At 42.5% G+C, this 23,102-nt stretch overlaps 1 protein-coding gene across 3 annotated transcripts in view; it reads right to left on the reverse strand.

Annotated features, from left to right (window-relative positions):
* The window catches only part of for (cGMP-dependent protein kinase for), a 1,322,775-nt gene that overhangs the window by 792,527 nt on the left and 507,146 nt on the right, over positions 1–23,102 (reverse strand). For 2 of the 3 annotated variants that reach the window (XM_053777365.2, XM_070086330.1), the window contains exon 2: positions 13,428–14,495. The exons of the other annotated variant lie outside the window; for it this stretch is intronic. In XM_053777365.2, coding sequence (XP_053633340.2) covers positions 13,428–13,954 — 527 coding nt within the window. In that variant the 5' untranslated portion in view covers positions 13,955–14,495. The remainder of the gene's footprint in view (positions 1–13,427; positions 14,496–23,102) is intronic. 3 annotated transcript variants of the gene reach the window in all.

Here is a 23,102-nt window from a genome sequence, read left to right on the forward strand (position 1 = left end):
CTGTCTTCACACTGTGTTAAGAGTGACTGTCTTCACACTGTGTTAAGAGTGACTGTCTTCACACTTTGTTAAGAGTGACTGTCTTCACACTGTGTTAAGAGTGACTGTCTTCACACTGTGTTAAGAGTGACTGTCTTCACACTGTGTTAAGAGTGACTGTCTTCACACTTTGTTAAGAGTGACTGTCTTCACACTGTGTTAAGAGTGACTGTCTTCACACTTTGTTAAGAGTGACTGTCTTCACACTGTGTTAAGAGTGACTGTCTTCACATTGTGTTAAGAGTGACTGTCTTCACACTGTGTTAAGAGTGACTGTCTTCACACTGTGTTAAGAGTGACTGTCTTCACACTGTGTTAAGAGTGACTGTCTTCACACTGTGTTAAGAGTGACTGTCTTCACACTGTGTTAAGAGTGACTGTCTTCATACTGTGTTAAGAGTGACTGTCTTCACACTGTGTTAAGAGTGACTGTCTTCACACTGTGTTAAGAGTGACTGTCTTCACACTGTGTTAAGAGTGACTGTCTTCACACTTTGTTAAGAGTGACTGTCTTCACACTGTGTTAAGAGTGACTGTCTTCACACTGTGTTAAGAGTGACTGTCTTCACACTGTGTTAAGAGTGACTGTCTTCACACTTTGTTAAGAGTGACTGTCTTCACACTGTGTTAAGAGTGACTGTCTTCACACTTTGTTAAGAGTGACTGTCTTCACACTGTGTTAAGAGTGACTGTCTTCACACTGTGTTAAGAGTGACTGTCTTCACACTGTGTTAAGAGTGACTGTCTTCACACTGTGTTAAGACTGACTGTCTTCACACTGTGTTAAGAGTGACTGTCTTCACACTGTGTTAAGAGTGTCTTCACAGTGTAGAACCCTTTTAATTTTCACAGGATGTGTATTTTTTTAGAGACAGAAAGGGGGGGGGGTAAGCACACCTGACACCAGCACGCGGCGTCACACTGGACGTCGTGATGACCTCTACTCCTGATCCAGTTCGATGCAACCTCGGCCTTGGCTCCATCACCTGCTCTGTTCTCTCTCTCTCTCCCTCACCTTCCCCTCTCCCCCTTCACTCTCACCTATCCCTACCCTTTTCTCTTATACTACGTCATCATCATTCTCTTCCTCCACGCCATTTTCTTTCCTATGCCTCCTATGTACAATTTCTTTCGTTCCCCGCACTGGGATAATAGAGATATTTCCATAAAAAAAAATTCTCGTGTATATGGGATAGGCTATCCTGAGAGATGGTAATTCCCAAGTGATCGCCAGCTCTGCTGGAAGGAAACATTTGAAGCTGCCGTAGCTGATGAACATTCTGTAATAAAGCATTTGAAGCAGTAGATAACGACAAGGATTGTGATGTAGTTTATTGATATTACAGTAAGCCATCGATAGAGTACATGAGAGCCCCAATTATACAGCAGGTTAGGGCCTGGGCTATCACTGTAAAGCAAAAATCGCTGTAAAGTGAATCATATCCTTTTTTTCACTTTGAAATGTTTATAAAATCCTGATATCCTGTTTACCCTATCATATATTAAGTGAGCAATACAGCTAGATCTAAAAAATACATATACATTATACACATTACTTAAAATATTTTCGTCCTTCGGTTATAGTGAGTGGTGAATATATTTATTGTAGGAAGTATAATTAAATGAAAAATGGGTATAAATGAAAACTGCTGTATTAGCGAAACGCTGCAAAGCAAAGCGCTGTAAAGCGGGGTTCATCTGTACCTCGCAAAAAAAAAAAAAAAACGATATCCTCATTGCACTAGTCTCCCAACTCAGGCTGACACATTTCAATACCATGTGATTAAATATGCCAGGAAAACTTAGCTAACATTTATTGTTGTTGTGGCCTCATCATGTAGAACAGGGTACCAGCACACTGCTGATGTATCCAATTTTGTTCAAATAACATCCTCACTCTCACTCTCACACATAACAAGAACTAGGTAAATATGAACCATGAAAATTACCAGTCGTTCTCCATGTTTGATCCAAGAAAACTGAACAGGAGGAATAACTAACAAGACGAAGATTTAAGACACATGTACAACAGTTGGGTATCTTTATTGACGAAACGTTTCGCCTACACAGTAGACTTCTTCAGTCATATACAATGGGAGCTGTAGTAATGAAATAAAAGATAATGTAATCAGTCTATCAATCTTGGAAAAAAAGTATTTGAGGCGGTCAGTCCCTCAGCCTGGAGAAGAGTTCAGATGAAGGTGAACGCTTCTACTGCTTCCTTTATATGTGACTGAAGAAGCCTACTGTGTAGGCGAAACGTTCCATTAATAAAGATACCCAACTGTTGAACGTGTGTTTTAATCTTTAACTTGTAAAGTAAAAGGACACAAGTGCAACTAATGTGACATTTATTGTGGCAACGTTTCGCTCTCACAATAAATGTCACATTTGTGTCCTTTTACTTTACATATTGTCGGTAATTCTACCAACTTTATTATAATCTTTAACTTGTCAATATTTTATACCATTTCCAAAAAAAAAAATAACAAGAATCATAAACAGGAAGAATGATGAACGGTATGAATAACGAACAAGAAGAATAGTGAACTGGATAAATGATGAATATGAAGAATGACCAGCAAGAGGGAGAAATTAACAAAAATGACAAACAGGATAAATAATAAACGAGAAGAATAATGAACAACAGGCAATATGGCACACAGGAGGAATGATAAATAAGAATGAACATGCATAATGACTTACAACAGGAACGACCAACAGAAAGAATAACGAATAACAGGAAGAATGGTGAATAACAGAAAGAATTATGAACGAGAAACATTATGAACGAGAAGAATAATGAACAAGGGAAATGAAGAACGGGAAGAATGACGAATAACGGGAAGAATGACGAATAACAGGAAGAATGACAAATAACAGGAGGAATGACGAATAACAGAAAGAATGCCAAATAACAGGAAGAATTATGAACGGGACAAATTAAGAACAACGAGAAGAATGACGAACAACAGGTGGAATGTAGAGGTGACAGGGACACGAACACCGCAAGGCTTTACCATAACAATGTTTCGCTCAGAGAGCTTACAAAGTCTCCCCTTGCGCGAAACGTCATTATGGACTAAACGACATCTTGGGATCTTGAAGCAGGGAATTCTTCAAAGCTTACCTAGATCAATGGTGCAGAGAACCGACATGTTGTTAAATTAGACACATGTGCAACTCTTGGGTATCTTTATTGAGGAAACGTTTCGCCACACAGTGGCTTCATCAGTCCATACAAAGGAGAATCTTGAAGAAAATGAGGAGAATGAGGTAATCAGTCCCTCAGCCTTGAGTCGATGTGGTCAGTCCATCAGTTTATTCACGATTGATGGACTGACCACATCGACTCAAGGCTGAGGGACTGATTACCTCATTCTCCTCATTTTCTTCAAGATTCTCCTTTGTATGGACTGATGAAGCCACTGTGTGGCGAAACGTTTCCTCAATAAAGATACCCAATAGTTGCGCATTTGTCTAATTTAACAAAGCTTACCTAGCCTACAGGCACGACCTACTTCCACTAGTGGACTTTTCCACTGGTAATTCTCCCTACCATAGTTTTATAATATAATTTACTGTACTGTTGACCTCAGGCTGCTTGATCAACAGCCTGCGGGCCGCTAGCAGCAACAGCCTGGTTGACCACGCCTCATAAGAACATAAGAAAGGAGGCACACTGCAGGAGGCCTGTTGGCCCATACTAGGCAGGTCCTTTACAATTCATCCCACTAACAAACATTTGCCCAACCCAATTTTCAATGCCACCCAAGAAATAAGCTCCGATGTGAAAGTCCCACTCAAATCCAACCCCTCCCACTCATGTACTTATCCAACCTAAATTTGAAACTACCCAAAGTCCCAGCCTCAATAACTCAACTAGGTAGACTGTTCCACTCATCAACTACCCTATTTCCAAACCAATACTTTCCTATGTCCTTTCTAAATCTAAACTTATCTAATTTAAATCCATTACTCTAAGATACATTAGAAAGTCAGTAGCGAACGAAAACCATAAACAAATATTTATTACTCCAGGAACTGACATTTCTGCTATAAAAAATGTTTATATTATTATTATTATTAATACTGAAATCACAATCCAATGCGTGACTGCAGATATTTAAAAATACCACAGTGAAAATAGGAAATAAAATCTGAGCGCTTTCATGCGCTTCCACACACATCTTCAGAGGAACAGGAAGAAGAGGCAAGAGAACCACATTTTTAATGTTAAACACAAACTTGACCCACACTTACATTTGTCCAACAAAGTTAAATTGTTCGCCTGAATACACACTGTATATTTGTGAAAAATATTTTTACCTTAAAGATTATGAACCATATTCTGGACTATAAAACTGTCAAGTTTATAGATACCAGAACTCAAATTTGAATTCTTAGTATTATTAATATTATTACAACCGTCTCTCTAACCATTAATACTACTGGGTAAAGTGAGAACAGAGTGCTTAAAGGAGTCTGAAAATGTCATATGTTTCTCCGGTAATCAAGAAGAGCATTATTTTTAATGGATAACAACAACAATAATAATAATAATGTTTAATTAACAGGAACTGTAATTAGTAAAAACGTCAAATTTTCCAAATATCTAAAAATCAATATTAAGTTAACTGAACTGCCTGCAATTATCTATGTCAAGTTTAGACGTGTTTAGACGCATTGATACTGGGCGGGTACAAGATGTACAGCGAATAACATCTTAAAACGTGGAGGCCCAAATAATTAGACCGAGTCCGCTCTCTCAGTCCATTCTCACACTAAGAATAATAAACGTCGACTATTCCACTTTTTCCATTTATGGGCCACTTCGTTGCCAGACGTATCACGACGTTGCGATTTAATATGATAATTTGTGGTTAAATATTCGTGTGACCATACGTAAACACGCGTAAGGTGACCTAAATTAACCAAATCTAACTCACACTCGAGAAAATACAATTCGGAGAAAACCAGGAAAAGTGGAATGGTTGACACTGAGGAAAACGTCAACCACTGACTTGTTAAAAGTCGTATGGGTTGACTGTCAAGGTAGGGGCGAGGGGGAATTTGCTATCACGTCTATCTCGCCAACAAACGGAGGTACAAGCCTCCAGAACTCCGTGTGTTTAATGACCCAAATAAGTTTAGCATCTTTTATGAATATACCTAAATTATTCAATGAATCTCCAGGTGGGAGCCATCACTCTTAGCAGCTGCACACTGGCCACACTGCAGCTATGAGCAGGTGCACCGTCTGTGTACACACCCTGAGAGAGCCGAGCACCTGGTATGAATATCAATATGACTTATGGTATTACTAACAAGAATTCAACACCACAGATGAAACAAATCGCCACTGGCGTGTTAACCACTGATTGTAATGAGTTAAGTATCATCTGTGTCTTCAAGAGGGAGCTGGACAGGCATCTAAAGTCAGTCCCAATCAACCGGGCTGTGGTTCGTACGTCGGTTTACGTGCTGCTAGCAGTAACAGCCTGGTTGATCAGGTTCTGATCCACTGCTAGGCCTGGTCATGGACCGGGCCGCGGGGGCGTTCACCTCCGAAACACCGTCCAGGTGACTCTTACTGCTAATGACGCTTCAAGTCATATTGATGTTCTTACAAGGCCTCGTAAGAATATCAGTATGATATAAGCGATCGGTAACAATAAAAGTCACAATGACACAGATGAAACAAGTCACCATTAATCAGTGGCTGACACACCACTGGTAGTATCGCTTCATCTTTGGCTGTCTCTACATTCTGCAAACGAGAACTGGACAAGTTTTCGGTCCGTCCTGGTTGGTTAACTAGTCGCTAACGAGGAGGAACACGGTGAAAGTTAGAAGAAAGGTCAAGGTAGTGGGGAGATGAGACGGTAAATGTCAGGTTAACTCACGTGTGCTCTGAGGTAGAGCAGGGTTCTATTGCAACAACAGAGAACACTAGTTGAGGGACAAACTTCTGTTGAGACAACGTTTCTGTGTAAAACATGACAATGATTGTCATACAAGGTTACAAAGTTTGTCATACAAGGTTACAAAGTTTGTCATACAAGGTAACAAAGTTTGTCATACAAGGTAACAAAGTTTGTCATACAAGGTTACAAAGTTTGTCATACAAGGTTACAAAGTTTGTCATACAAGGTAACAAAGTTTGTCATACAAGGTAACAAAGTTTGTCATACAAGGTTACAAAGTTTGTCATACAAGGTAACAAAGCTTGTCATACAAGGCTACAAAGCTTGTCATACGGGTTGACAAAGCTTGTCATACGGGGAGGGGAAAGGGTATTTCAAGACTTCGTCCACTGACGACCATTTAATTGAAGTACTTAACCACTTTCTCTTACCCAAGGGAAAATTAGCCAACCTCTTCACCCTTACTAAACCAACTAATTCCACCTCTTCCTCTCACCTAGCTAACACTCTTTAAGTAATTCTAATACTGAATATATGGCTATGTATAATTACTAAATATAAATACCGGGTTACCGGGATTGAAATGATGTATCTATTAGGGAGAGAAATGTGTCAATACCAAAATACCTGATCCCCTTTCAAAAAAAATAAAAAAGAAAAAATACACTTACACTAACAAATGACTCTCTCTCTCTCTCTCTCTCTCTCTCTGGGTGAAGTATTCCTATCTACAGGTGAAGCACTCTTTAAAAATACCTCTGACTATTCCTTCTGTCATGTCATTTACGTAAACAAGAAACAGCACCGGCCCTACGACTGATCCTTGTTGAACCCCACTCATCACATCCACCCATTATAATACCTCTTCACGGACCATCACTCGTTGTTTCCTTCCTGTCAGGTAACTTAAGACAGGTGTAACACTCCAAATGTCACACGACCTGTCAAACCCCACAGCCTTACCATTCCTCACTCAGGGGAGCTCCTCCTCTAAACTGCTCTCTAGCATTCTCTCTCTAGATTCTCTCTTGTTTACATGGGTGTTCTGCCTCCCGCAGCTGAGAGGTAAACAGAAAATATCCCACCCTCCTAAGAAAGTGATTTTCCAAGAATTTTCAGAAGGGATTAGATAAACAGGTGGCGATAAATAAGTCACCGGTGGACTGAGGTTGATACCTGAATTCCGGTCTGACAGCCAGGAGAGTCACAAGATTAAGTTAACAGTATGAACAACAGCAATCATTACTGTAAGCGAACGAGCAGAAGAACAGTGAGCAAGTGAGCAGCATGAATAACAGGCTAACAACCACACCAAGTGAACAGCCTGAAGAACAGGGTAAAAATCACAGCCTGAAGAACATGGTAATGCCCACAAGTGAACAGCATGAAGAACAGAGTAACACCCACAACAAGTGAACAGCATGAAGAACAGAGTAACACCCACAACAAGTGAACAGCATGAAGAACAGAGTAACACCCACAACAAGTGAACAGCATGAAGAACAGAGTAACACCCACAACAAGTGAACAGCATTAAGAACAGAGTAACACCCACAACAAGTGAACAGCATGAAGAACAGGATAACCACAAGTGAACAGCATGAAGAACAGGATAACCACAAGTGAACAGCAAGAAAAACAGGGTAACATCCACAACAAGTGAGCAGCATGAAGAACAGAGTAACACCCACAAGTGAACAGCATGAAGAACAGAGTAACACCCACAACAAGTGAACAGCATGAAGAACAGAGTAACACCCACAACAAGTGAACAGCATGAAGAACAGAGTAACACCCACAACAAGTGAACAGCATGAAGAACAGAGTAACACCCACAACAAATGAACAGCATGAAGAACAGGCTAACAGCCACAAGTGAACAGCATGAAGAACAGAGTAACACCCACAACAAGTGAACAGCATGAAGAACAGAGTAACACCCACAACAAGTGAACAGCATGAAGAACAGAATAACAATCACAAGTGAACAGCATGAACAGGATAACAATCGCAAGTGAACAGCATGAAGAACAGGATAACAATCGCAAGTGAACAGCATGAAGAACAGGATAACAATCACAAGTGAACAGCATGAAGAACGGGATAACAATCACAAGTGAACAGCATGAAGAACGGGATAACAATCACAAGTGAACAGCATGAAGAACGGGATAACAATCACAAGTGAACAGCATGAAGAACAGGATAACAATCACAAGTGAACAGCATGAAGAACGGGATAACAATCACAAGTGAACAGCATGAAGAACGAGATAACAATCGCAAGTGAACAGCATGAAGAACGGGATAACAATCACAAGTGAACAGCATGAAGAACAGGATAACAATCACAAGTGAACAGCATGAAGAACAGGATAACAATCACAAGTGAACAGCATGAAGAACGGGATAACAATCGCAAGTGAACAGCATGAAGAACGGGATAACAATCACAAGTGAACAGCATGAAGAACAGGATAACAATCACAAGTGAACAGCATGAAGAACGGGATAACAATCACAAGTGAACAGCATGAAGAACGGGATAACAATCGCAAGTGAACAGCATGAAGAACGGGATAACAATCACAAGTGAACAGCATGAAGAACAGGATAACAATCACAAGTGAACAGCATGAAGAACAGGATAACAATCACAAGTGAACAGCATGAAGAACGGGATAACAATCACAAGTGAACAGCATGAAGAACGGGATAACAATCACAAGTGAACAGCATGAAGAACGGGATAACAATCGCAAGTGAACAGCATGAAGAACGGGATAACAATCACAAGTGAACAGCATGAAGAACAGGATAACAATCACAAGTGAACAGCATGAAGAACAGGATAACAATCACAAGTGAACAGCATGAAGAACGGGATAACAATCACAAGTGAACAGCATGAAGAACGGGATAACAATCGCAAGTGAACATCATGAAGAACGGGATAACAATCACAAGTGAACAGCATGAAGAACAGGATAACAATCACAAGTGAACAGCATGAAGAACGGGATAACAATCACAAGTGAACAGCATGAAGAACGGGATAACAATCAAGTGAACAGCATGACGAACAGGATAACAATCACAAGTGAACAGCATGAAGAACAGGATAACAATCACAAGTGAACAGCATGAAGAACGGGATAACAATCAAAGTGAACAGCATGAAGAACGGGATAACAATCACAAGTGAACAGCACGAAGAACGGGATAACAATCACAAGTGAACAGCATGAAGAACGGGATAACAATCACAAGTGAACAGCATGAAGAACGGGATAACAATCACAAGTGAACAGCATGAAGAACGGGATAACAATCACAAGTGAACAGCATGAAGAACGGGATAACAATCACAAGTGAACAGCATGAAGAACGGGATAACAATCACAAGTGAACAGCATGAAGAACGGGATAACAATCAAAGTGAACAGCATGAAGAACGGGATAACAATCACAAGTGAACAGCATGAAGAACGGGATAACAATCAAGTGAACAGCATGACGAACAGGATAACAATCACAAGTGAACAGCATGAAGAACAGGATAACAATCACAAGTGAACAGCATGAAGAACGGGATAACAATCAAAGTGAACAGCATGAAGAACGGGATAACAATCACAAGTGAACAGCACGAAGAACGGGATAACAATCACAAGTGAACAGCATGAAGAACGGGATAACAATCACAAGTGAACAGCATGAAGAACGGGATAACAATCACAAGTGAACAGCATGAAGAACGGGATAACAATCACAAGTGAACAGCATGAAGAACGGGATAACAATCACAAGTGAACAGCATGAAGAACGGGATAACAATCACAAGTGAACAGCATGAAGAACGGGATAACAATCACAAGTGAACAGCATGAAGAACGGGATAACAATCACAAGTGAACAGCATGAAGAACAGGATAACAATCACAAGTGAACAGCATGAAGAACGGGATAACAATCACAAGTGAACAGCATGAAGAACGGGATAACAATCACAAGTGAACAGCATGAAGAACGGGATAACAATCACAAGTGAACAGCATGAAGAATGGGATAACAATCACAAGTGAACAGCATGAAGAACGGGATAACAATCACAAGTGAACAGCATGAAGAACGGGATAACAATCACAAGTGAACAGCATGAAGAACGGGATAACAATCACAAGTGAACAGCATGAAGAACGGGATAACAATCACAAGTGAACAGCATGAAGAACGGGATAACAATCACAAGTGAACAGCATGAAGAACGGGATAACAATCACAAGTGAACAGCATGAAGAACGGGATAACAATCACAAGTGAACAGCATGAAGAACGGGATAACAATCACAAGTGAACAGCATGAAGAACGGGATAACAATCACAAGTGAACAGCATGAAGAACGGGATAACAATCACAAGTGAACAGCATGAAGAACGGGATAACAATCACAAGTGAACAGCATGAAGAACGGGATAACAATCACAAGTGAACAGCATGAAGAACAGGAGAACAGTAACAAGCGTAGGTCCGCCCTTGAGAGCCACTGACCTGTGTATTAAATACAACTTAAGACAATCTCTCCCAATGGTTATACGTAATTATTTTAAGCTGTAAAAGATGGAACGTGAAAGTAAATAATCCAGGACATCCACACGTCTGTAAACACAAATTCTGTTATATAAAAGCCTCTTATCAGGTTGTGAGTGGATAAAGAGCACTGTGTGGGCGAAACGTCGCCAGGAGAACTTGTGTATAATTGCATTTGTGTCTTTTAACTTAGTGTGTGGGGACAGGTTACCGCCCCCGCGACCCGGTGCCAGACCAGGTCTCCTGGTTGCTTGCTAGCTTGATCGACCCAGTCCCAGACCAGACTTTGTGGTTCCTAGCTAGCTAGCCTGATTGACCAGGTCCCAGACCATACCTCGTGGTTGCTAGCTAGCTAGCCTAACCGACTCGGTGCCAGCCGATACTGGTAAAAAAATATATATCTCTGCTAGGAAATAACTTCATATGTCATACGAGGCATAAATACTCTCATACGGTGCACTAAATCAACCTCTTTAGTGTCCCTTGTGACGTGGTGCTAATAGCACCACGTCACAAGGAGAACTAGCACCACGTCACAAGGAGAACTGACTCCCTCTCGGAGCTGGGAGATGAGAGCCGCATATCTGACCACTTGGCTATGGTAGTTGTATAGTGGAGGTGGAACAGTAAGATACAAGCTGGATGATGATGTTATTAATCCCGAATCTTTCTATGTTATTGTTAACCCCGGATCTTTCTATGTTTATTATTAACCCCGGATCCTTGCATATTTAACATTAACCCCCGGATTTTTCTATGTTATTATTAACCCCGGATCTTTGTATATTTATTATTAACCCCGGATCTTTCTATGGTATTATTAACCCTGGATCTTTGTATGTTTCCATAAACACTGTACTATACACTTGTGAACAACTACCTTAACGATAGAAACCATGCCATTTTACTGAGAAGACGTGTCGTCCGCAAAGAACACGATAACATCCATGGTGGGCGAAACGTCTTCTCAGTAACGTGTCATAGGCAGCATATTTTGTCTTATTAAAATACCAAGTATGTAGAGAGTAAGGGAGAAAGAGGGAGACATTTGAATATGTGGATAAAAGGAGTTCAGTATAGCTAGACACAATGACGGACAAATAACCCTCACACAGACGAGAGGAGCTTACGACAACGTTTCGGTCCGACTTGGACCATTTGCAAAGTCACACTAACGAAAAGGAGAGAAGGAGGGAGTATATATAGGCAGGAGGTGGTAGTGGTAGTAGTGGAGGTAGAAGGTAGTAGTGGGGAAGGTAGTATGGTTGAGGAGGAGCTAGCCAGATACTAAGAAAGAGGAGCACTGCAAGGGAGCTAAGTGCCCACAGAGGGTAAGAGCAAGAACACAGACGGGGGGGGGGTAAAAATAAAAAATAAACAATGAAGGAACAAATTCCCAAGGCAGAAGAAAGACAACTCAAAGGAGAAAAAGGAAAGAGGAAAGGGGAAGAGGGAGAAGAAGAAAAAGAAAAAGGAATCAGGTTAAGTCACGGGTGTTCTGAAGCTTGAAGCATTTTACAATATAGTGGGAAAGGAAGGTATCTACAGAGACGAAGTCAGGACTAAGATACATACAAGGAAAGTTGTGTATTAGGGAGGATTCAACCAGACGGCGACTGTTAAAGTTGGAAGTAGGAAAGGCAGTTTTAGCAGAAGACAAGTCAATAGGATGGCTGTGATCTCTGACGTGACAGAAAAGAACATTGTTAGTGTCGGCAAGCCTAACACTGCTTTTGTGCTCCCTAAGTCTGTCAGAAAGAGATCGGCCAGTTTCTCCAAGGTACTGAAGAGGACAGGAGGAACAAGAAATAGAGCAGACACCAGGAGTATCTATAGAGGGAGGAGAGGTATGAACGAGATTAATGCGAAGAGTGTTAGTCTGGCGGAAAGCAAGTCTGATGTCTAAGGAACGGAGAGAGTTGTTGAGATTAGAAAGACCGGAAATGTAGGGAAAGCAGAGGACAGAAGAGTTCCCAAGAGTAGAGAATTTGGGAGAGAAGAAATTACGTTTAGCACGTGAGACAGCAGAGTCTATGAAATGGGAAGGGTAGCCATGACGGGAAAACGAATTATGAAGAGTGGAAATTTCTGATTGAAGGAACCGAGGATCACAAATGCGGAGAGCACGGAGAAAGAGGGAGATAAGAACACTTTTCTTGACAGAGGAAGCATGATAAGAAAAGTAGTGAATGTACATGCCACTGTGCATAGCTTGCGGGAAACGGAGAAGACAAATTTCAGAACACCCGTGACTTAACCTGATTCCTTTTTCTTTTTCTTCTTCTCCCTCTTCCCCTTTCCTCTTTCCTTTTTCTCCTTTGGGTTGTCTCTCTTCTGCCTTGGGTATCTGTTCTTTTATTTTTTTATTCCCCCCCCCCTCTGTGTTCTTGCTCTTACCCTCTGTGGGCACCTAGTTCCCTTGTGGGCACCTAGCTCCCCTGTGGGCACCTAGCTCCCTTGTGGGCACCTAGCTCCCTTGTGGGCACCTAGCTCCCTTACAGTGCTCCTCTTTCTCAGTATTTGACTAGCTTCTCCTCCACCATACTACCTTCCCTACTGCTACCTTCTACCTCCACTACTACCACAGACAAGGGGGGAGCACAGACAAGGGAAGAACAGACAAGGGAAGAGCACAGACAAGGGAAGAACAGACAAGGGAGAAGCACAGACATTAAGGAAGCTGGTACATTATTATAATATTCACGAGGAAGAGCTAAACACGTAAGGGACACGACGTCCATGCAATAGGAGAGGTTGTGAGTTTAACAGGTTTGAGTCTAGGAAAGGAAAAATAGCTCCAGTTTCCCGGATCAAGATCCCTTCACGGAGCATCAAGGAAGCAGGCAGAGACCAAAAGTATAAACACTTACTTCTGACTCTTTGGGACGACCACAGGGGCGTAATCAGGGTCGTAGCCCTCGTCGAAGCCCTGAGCAGCAGGCTCGGCCGAGATAGCTGTCCTCTTCACTCTGGCCTCGGCGCCCTCGCTCACGCCCTCGATGAGGCTGGCGTTGGAGGAGGGCGGCGGGTAGTAGCGGTCATTCTGGAGGCTATTGCGGTTGTGGTGCTCACTGTTGTTGTTGCGGCAAGTGAGGGAACGGAGGGATATCCGTCCGTGTAGGGAGTGCGGTCGCTGGCCGGTCAGCGGCGGCAACACCGACCGCAGTTTATCAAGCTGAGTGTTGAGGGCGGCTATGGTGGCCTCCTTCTCGCGCAGCTCCTCCTCCAGGCGCTTGATGGCATTGTCCTTGAGTGTGAGTGTCTCGAGGGCAGCGGCTAGGGCCGTCTGGGTGTCGCGCAGGGACGCGCGTCCCTTAGCAGAGTTGCCGAGACCCATGGGTCCTCCGCTACCACTGCCACCCTCGCCGCCTCCTCGACTCTTAAACCACTTCTGCATTACGTAACCCACTCACACATTCATCCTCCTCCTCGCCTAGGATACACAACATGGACAGTCGCCTGGGAACTCACTCCTTGGCCACCGTCTCTCGGCGCTGCCGCAAGTCGAGGCCAGAATCAGTCCACTTTTCTCGCTGGCGGTGTAGCTGTGGTCTACAGCTATGACCAGAAGCTGTCCGAAGCGAGGCCAGGAGCTGCAATTCGAAGCCGCAGCTGTCACATGCACGCAAAAATGATGGAGGAACTGGTTCGTCAGCTTGGCTTCACTACACATACACTACACTGGGTCGTCAACATAGCATTACTTCCCCACATACACCACTCTGGGTCGTCAACATGGCACCATTTACCCATACAAACCACAATGGGTTGTCAGTTCCACACTGATAGTTCACACACTCCAACACGGAGGTACCAGAGAAGGTACAATGTTGCACACTAATCACACTGTATTAATCCACTGGAATACATAACGTACTAACACTTGGTGCACAAAACACACACGAAGCACCAACCATAACGTCTTACACCTGTTGTCACTATTAAAACATTTATTTTAAATAATCCTCTGTTCCACATATCACAGAAAAACTTAAGTGTAATAATATACATAGAGCAGTGTTATGTATGTGTGCTGTAACACACTTGCTCAACAGTGCTGTGTCGCATGAATCATGAAAACAACTATGAAGTATAACAATCCTAAGCAAAGTCATACCTGTCTAAGTGTCAATATCAATATGTTAATATAAATTTCAGAAGTGTCAATGTAAGTCTTAAAAGTGTCAATAAATACCCAGCCCCTAAGTGTCCATACCTCTCTCTAGAATGCTGAAACTCTTCCAATTCGTGTCAATACTAGTCTCGTAAGTGCCATACCCATCACCATCACCTATGTGCCCTACCCATCACCTACGGGCCACTACTTGTCTCCTACACGTCAATGCCCGATACCGTAATCCATAGTAACTGTCAAGCTCGGATAATTCCAAACTACGGTCATATATACGCACTTATACGCATTTATTTAACGTCCACCGAGTAACCCAGTCTAACTTGATGCTTGTGAAGGGCTCTTGATCTAAGAAATCAAAACCTACCCTTCCCTTCCTCGAACAGGACGTAACTGCCTCCCATTCCCCATAAACATTACAACAACAGCACCGTACGAGGAAAGAGGTCAAACATTTATTTACATTTATTATCTTAACTCGAGCCGTTCCCAGAGTTCATCTCTCAGTTATATGTGACATACCTGTAACCAATCTCAAGGGTAGCTCTGTTCTGGCATCCCGACCCGAGGCTACACTGTCCTCTCAGATTTGCGTATCAACCAGGAGGTGCTACTTGTATGCCCACTTAGCCATCACAACACGGCTTACCTGATAATTCTTGAAGAAACTCATCTACACCTGAGCTGTCACTCTCCCAACTGAATTAAAACCGACACTAAAAGGTGCCATACTCCCAACTTGATTTAAGCTTGCAATAAGAGGTGTCATTCTCCTAGAAGAATTACAGCTAGCACCAAGAGATATCATTCTCCCGGTCACTATTAAATCTAGCACTACTAAAAAATAAAAAAAGTTCCTCTCCCAGCTTGATTACCACTACAAAGTAATCCTCCTAGCTGGGTTAAAGCCACTACTGAGAGTTATTCTCACAGGTGGGGTTAGTTTTATTTGTTCCAACTGGATAAAAGAGAAATGATCTCTCTGATGAGCTGGAGTTAAGGCCTCAAAGATAAACAAACACTTGGGTTTTCTTGACCGGTGCCAGACTCACGATCACAGGCGCCGGCAATGACTATCCTAGTGTAGTACTGCAGCAACTACAGCAGCAGCAGTAGCAGCTGCAACAGTAGTAGTAGTAACAGTAGTAATTAATTCCTATATAACAAGAGCTAAACTGGTGTGGGTTATTTAGCGCAAGTAACAGTAGTAGTAGTAATGGTAGTAGTAGTAGTAGTCGTAGTAGTAGTAGCCAGTGGCAGCAGCAGGATTAGTAAAAGCAGTAACAGTTCTAGGAACAGCCGTATTAGCACAACAGAAACGAAACAGCAGCCGCGATACAGTGGAAGCTGCTGTAATAGCAGCAGCAGTAACAACGGTAGCAAGATTATTGAACAGGTTTTCAAAGGTTAACAACGTTTCACTGATCCACTAGCCGAGCTCTGGTCGGTCAGAAAACGTTCCCAGAATTCACTAACTTATTAATGCCATGACAAAAAAAAAAAAAAAGTTGGAGTATGGAGGGCAGAAGGCAGGCACTCTCAGAGGCAGTGCCTCACACTATCAAGGAGTAACTGAGGGGCACTGATGCTTCCTATAAATAACACGGACTAGTCAGAGCAGCGGACTGGCCCCCATCCTCCGCGGCTGACCAGTGCACTCTACCCCACTCCGGGCTGATGCCAGGCCTTACTGTATAGAAAGTAAATCCCTGGCACAACCCGCCCCTTCACCCTCCTGGCACTCCCATGCCCCCTCTTCTTGGCCCCCCTATGGCACTCTCTGCCCTGCCCACCCTTTCCTCCAGTCACTCAACACTCCTCAGATGCGACATTTTGCAAGTGCGGTGATCTTAATTTGTTGGTATTAAATATACTCTCGAACTGATTTACTGGGAAAGTATTATACGATGTTGCTTTTATGAGCCCCTGACATCCATAAATACAGTAGGATGAATAGATACATACATAATAAAGACACATCCTACTCGTTACACAGTCTTGGTGGCACTACCAGCATCCATAACTAGTGCTAGCATCAGCAGGGAACATTCTGTCAACAGAAGTGTCTCTATCTCCTGGCTCCTCATACAGTTATTACCAGGTGTTTCTTCATAACACTGCCATCAACATTTTTTCTATACCCTGCAGCACCAGGAACCTCCCGTCTATCCTCGGCCATTTATTTTTCTTCACTATCTTCACTGGTATTCTGTATGGCCGGAGTTTAGTTGTACGTGCAGGTAATTTATGTACTGGTCCTCTCCGGCCTGTAATTAAGCCCTCAGGTGTACCGCCAGTGTTGTCCTGACGACCAGGTGTGTGTTGTATCTCACATCATCTCTGTTGCTGCTGCTACTGTTGGTAGGTATGTTGAGTACAGCGTCAGTGGGAGGGTGACAACAACAGACAAAATGTTGTGTTGGGCATGCGCACCACCACCTTAAACCAGACATCCGCCTCCGTACACTGACTACTGATGCGCACGCACACACACACACACACACACACACACACACACACACACACACACACACACACACACACACACACACACACACACACACACATAAAGCTCATGGTGCAGGGAGAGTGACCCAGTAGCGGCCAGTGAAGAGGCGGGGCCAGGAGCTATGATTCGACCCCTGCAACCACAACTAGGTGAGTACACACACACACACACACACACACACACACACACAAACACACACAACTGAAGGTCATAAAATTCGGATGAGATCGGGGACGGAGTACAGACTAAAAAAAAAAAAAAAACTGCAAACACATCGAGCTAAGAAAAGGATCTAAAAGCAAACATCACACCGAACATATCGCCGGAGGAGCACATCAATCGCATGACTAATGCAATCTTCACGAGACTGAGAAAATCAGAGATCAGCATTCAGGAATCTCGTTAAAAAAAACACAGTAGGGCTCAGTACACAATATATACCAGAACTGTTCTTAAATACGTAGCACCAGTGTAGTATTCAAGATTTCCAACCTTACTAGTTCAAGAACTGAGTAATGTGCGTCATAAGGAGAGACAAAAAAACTAACCCTGAGAACTAAACAAAATAACAGACCCAGAGAATACATGATTATAAAATACACGATAATCTGCTAAATTAATACGTCGGAGAGAGAGACTGATTGAAAGGAAAGTACCAGGAATAAGATGAAGTTTGAAGCTTAAATACAGGAGAGATGTTAAGAAGTATGTTTTGAGTTGATGATTAAGACACGCGTGCAACAGTTGGGTATCTTTATCGATAAAACGGTTCTCCTACACAGTAGTCTTGAGTCCATCAACCTTAGAAAATATGAGGTGGTCAGTCCCTCAGCTTGGAGTAGAGTTCACCTCCATGAAGCTGAACTACATCGTTCTGAACCATGGAGCTCAACATGAGGGTCTGACCACCTCGTATCTCCAAGGTTGATGGACTCATTACATCATCTTCATTTTAGTACTACACCTGCTGCCTCTGTATTTGACTGAAGAAGCCTACTGTGTAGGCGAAACGTTTGAACAATAAAGATACATAACTGTTGCACATGTCTTAATCATCAACTTGTCGGTATTTTATACCATTATTAACATATGTTTTGGGTCTCCTGATAGTAGGGAAGTGGAATGATGTGTGTGTGGAAGTGAAGGCAAACTTTATACATGCTTTTAACAATTGTTGTAATAAGAATTAAAGAGGCCATAAACCAGTAATGACAGTCTTCTAATATGCTAATTGTTCCACTATAATTTACCTTGTATATAATTACTATCGCATCTGCTTCGTCTGTTTCGTAAGGTGAAGTCCAGGATCTTTCCTTAATTCATGGTATAACTTAACAAATCTTTGAAGACAAAGATTTAAGTTATACCATGAATTAAGAAAAGAACTTAGACTTCACCTTAGAAAACAAACAAAGCAAATGCGATAGTAATTATATACAAGGTAAATTTTAGTGGAAAAATGAACATGTTATTAGAAGACGGAGGAACTTACGTGTCCATAAGACGCGAGGGTCAGGAGCCGTGACTAGACACCCGCAAACGAAAAAAAAAAGATATATACACACAACCTTCCTCCCCCAAACACACCTCCAGCGTGTGCCCGCTTCCGGTGCATCTATTTAATTCTTGATGGTTTAACATGAATAGTAAGCATTCATAGCTTGCTCTGACCCACGAGTCCATTCAGTGCTAATGTCAATATCCACGTATAGCAACCCTCAGAAGAGGCACGATAAAGCTCTTGGAGCAGGGAGAGAGTGGACGTAGTAGCGACCAGCGAAGAGGCGGGGCCAGGACCTGTGAATCGACCCCTGAAACCACAAATAAGTGAATACAAGTTAGCTAGCTTGACTGGGCCTGACAGCTGAGGACTTCCTCGCACAAGGTATACAGTGTTGCTGCAGGTACCTGGTGACTCTCATCAGCACACACGACATGCACACCCGCGTCCTAAGTCCACATTTGTAACGCAACAGAGAAGAACAATGCAATTTATGAAGTCATGCGTCATGCTACTTATTCTTAAGCTGAAGCAGGAGTACAACGTACGGCGGTACTGCGCTGCTACCGTGTTAGCGCACCTCTGACAAGCCATCACACTAACATACGTCACAAGCTTTGATGCCTACGAGTGCTCTTGTCAACACAAGATCAACGCACTCAGCAGATCAACACAAACAAGATCAACGCACTCAGAGAATGTGCTACGCAGCTCTGACAAGCTATCACTCTGGATAACACGTAGAAGATCGTCTTACAATTGACAAACAATCACACCAAGTCACAACCGCTTCTGTGTGTACCAAAAAAAAAAAAAATTTAAAGGAACACTTATGGCCTTACCATAAGACCAAATTTATTTCTTCACAGGAAAACTTCCCTAAATCGTCCTTATAAAATTCGGAACTGGCATTTTTTTTTCTTCGGTTAGCTTTGCGAGAAACGGAAAAAAAATAATAATTCGAGTTAGATATAAATTACAAAAAAAATATTACACAAAAAATCAGCTATTTAAAATAAGCAATACACAAATAACCAGCACATAGGACAAGCTTACGACGACGTGTCGGTCCGACTTGGATCATTTAGTCACACTAACACAAGAGTGAGTGAGGCAGTATATACAGGCGAGGGAGACAGGGACGGAACCAAGAGAGGAAGACAAAAGTAGTGCTGATAGTGGTAATACTGATAGTGAAAGCAGTAGTAGTAGTGGTAGTAGAATGTAGGGGGAGTAGTAGCAGTGGTAACAGAATGTAGGGGTAGTAGTAGTGGTGGTAGAAGAGGTAACAGAATGTAGGGGGAGTAGCAGTAGTGATAACAAAATGTAGGGGGAAGAGTAGTAGTGGTAGTAGAATGTAGGGGGAGTAGCAGTAGTGGTAATAGAATGTAGGGGGGAATAGTAGTAGTGGTAGTAAAATGCAGGGGGAGTAGTAGCAGATTGTAGGGGGAGTAGTTGCAGTAGAATGTAGGGGGAGTAGTAGCAGTAGAATGTAGGGGGAGTAGTAGCAGTATAATGTAGGGGTAGTAGTAGTAATAGAATGTAGTGGGAGTAGTAACAGTAGAATGTAGGGGAAGCAGTAGTAGTGGTAGTAGAATGTAGGGGAAGCAGTAGTAGTGGTAGTAGAATGTAGGGGAAGCAGTAGTAGTGGTAGAAGAATGTAGGGGAAGCAGTAGTAGTGGTAGTAGAATGTAGGGGGAGTAGTTTTAGTGGCAAAAGATATAGGAAGGGGAGTGAAGTGATAAATGGTTTAAAACCGACAAGTTGAAGATTAAGACACTTATGCAACATATGGGAATCTTTACTGAAGAAACGTTTCGACAAACATTGGCTGCATCAGCCCAATACAAAGCAGAAAAATGTAAGGAGAGAAGGAGTTTGAGGTAATCAGTCCCTCAGCCTGGAATCGATGTGTTCAGTCCAATAATCTGGTAGAAAATACAGCATAGGGCCGTAGAAGTGGATTACATATTGTAGTCAGGTGAGTCGACGCAGGAGGAGGCGGAGTCACAGTGGAACCATCCATTAGTGTTTAAGTAGGTCTTCGTCCAAAGGTTGGACAAGTGTTGAAGAATTCCTTGTATCAAGATCCCATGATGTTGCAGTGTCTGACAAATGTAGTAAATGGTTTAAGATTCCCATATGTTGCATAAGTGTCTCAATCTTCAAGGGGAGTGACGGGTGAAGAGAGGCAAAAGTAATAATAGCAATAGTGGTAGAAATAAAGTGGTAGTCGTCGTAGTAGTAGATGTAGGGTCAAGGGACAAGGAGCACTGCAGGGCAGCTAATGGCTCACAAGAGACAGCACTAAAAACACAAGGGGAAGGGGGGAACTGAAGGACAGAACACATTTAGCCAGAAGAAATGAAAACAATGTAAAAAGGAAAAAAATAGGAAAGGAGAATAGGTAGGGAGAGGAGAAGAAAAAATGATTAGGTCAAGCCACCAGTGTTGTGAAGTTTGGATCATTTGAAAATGTAATGAGAAAGGAAGAAGACATCTACAGAAACCAAGCCAAGACTAAGATTCATAAGGAAAGTTGTGTGTGAGGGATACTTCAATAAGGCGGTAAGTGTGAAAGCTAGAAGTAGGTAGACTGCTTTAGCAGATGACCAGTCAATAGGAAGACTGTGATCTCTAATACGACAGAAGAGAGTACCCCTTATACACAACTTTCCTTGTATGAATCTTAGTCGTGGCTTTGTAGATGCATTAAACTTCAGAACATTCGTGACCACACCTGATCCTCCCTTTTCTTCCTCTTTTTCTCCTCTTCTCGATGACTTCTCTCAGACGTCAGGTGTTCAACACATCTCCAGACAATCTCCTTAGTTGTTCTGCCACTCGGGCTGCGGCCTGAGTGCCAGGAAAAGCTGAAATGGAGTTGAGTCACCGTGCCCTTGTCGTAGGGCTGCCCCCGCCACAGGGCTGTAAATGATACATCACTTGTATAAACTCCGACACTCGGGAGCCACTGCCGGTCACCACAAGGAAAAGACCCGGGCCAGGACCCGTCCTGGCAAACCTACCTCAACATGAACGCTACAGTGTTAGTGTGATTTTGTAAATGGTCCAAGTTGGAACGAAACGTCGTCGTTTCTCTCTCCTATGTGAGGGATATATGAGTATCGTTCCAGTCACGGTATTGTACCTTTTTGTTATTTAAAATAAGCAAGAGTGCATTTGATGACATTAAAAATTAAAGCTATGCAAGCAGCAAGTGGATGAGTAACATGTGCAACACTTTGGTCTCTTGACTAACGAGACGTTTCGCCTGCCCAGCAGCCTTCTTCAGTCGAAATACAGAGGAGGCACAAGGAGTGGAGATGCTTCCTCTGTATCTCGACTGAAGAAGCCTACTGACCTGGCGAAACGTCTCATCAATAAAGATATCAAAGTGTTGAACATGTGTTTTATTTATTTATTTCTGTGTATTGTACAACATTATTATAATGGCACAAATACTAACTTTTGAGGAGTTGTAGAGGAGCCATTCAGAAGGACTGTAACAAGCCATTCAGAAGGACTGTAACAAGCCATTCAGAAGGACTGTAACAAGTCATTCAGGAGGATTGTAACAAGCCATTCAGAAGGACTGTAACAAGCCATTCAGAAGGACTGTAACAAGCCATTCAGGAGGATTGTAACAAGCCATTCAGAAGGACTGTAACAAGCCATTCAGAAGGACTGTAACAAGCCATTCAGGAGGATTGTAACAAGCCATTCAGAAGGACTGTAACAAGCCATTCAGGAGGATTGTAACAAGCCATTCAGAAGAACTGTAACAAGCCATTCAGGAGGATTGTAACAAGCCATTCAGAAGGACTGTAACAAGCCATTCAGAAGGACTGTAACAAGCCATTCAGAAGGACTGTAACAAGCCATTCAGAAGGACTGTAACAAGCCATTCAGGATTGTAACAAGCCATTCAGAAGGACTGTAACAAGCCATTCAGAAGGACTGTAACAAGCCATTCAGGAGGATTGTAACAAGCCATTCAGAAGGACTGTAACAAGCCATTCAGAAGAACTGTAACAAGCCATTCAGGAGGATTGTAACAAGTCATTCAGAAGGACTGTAACAAGCCATTCAGAAGGACTGTAACAAGCCATTCAGAAGGACTGTAACAAGTCATTCAGGAGGATTGTAACAAGCCATTCAGAAGGACTGTAACAAGTCATTCAGGAGGATTGTAACAAGCCATTCAGAAGGACTGTAACAAGTCATTCAGGAGGATTGTAACAAGCCATTCAGAAGGACTGTAACAAGCCATTCAGAAGGACTGTAACAAGCCATTCAGAAGGACTGTAACAAGCCATTCAGAAGAACTGTAACAAGCCATTCAGAAGGACTGTAACAAGCCATTCAGGAGGATTGTAACAAGCCATTCAGAAGGACTGTAA

Source organism: Cherax quadricarinatus, chromosome 18, assembly GCF_038502225.1.
Source record: "Cherax quadricarinatus isolate ZL_2023a chromosome 18, ASM3850222v1, whole genome shotgun sequence".
NCBI lineage: Eukaryota > Metazoa > Arthropoda > Malacostraca > Decapoda > Parastacidae > Cherax > Cherax quadricarinatus.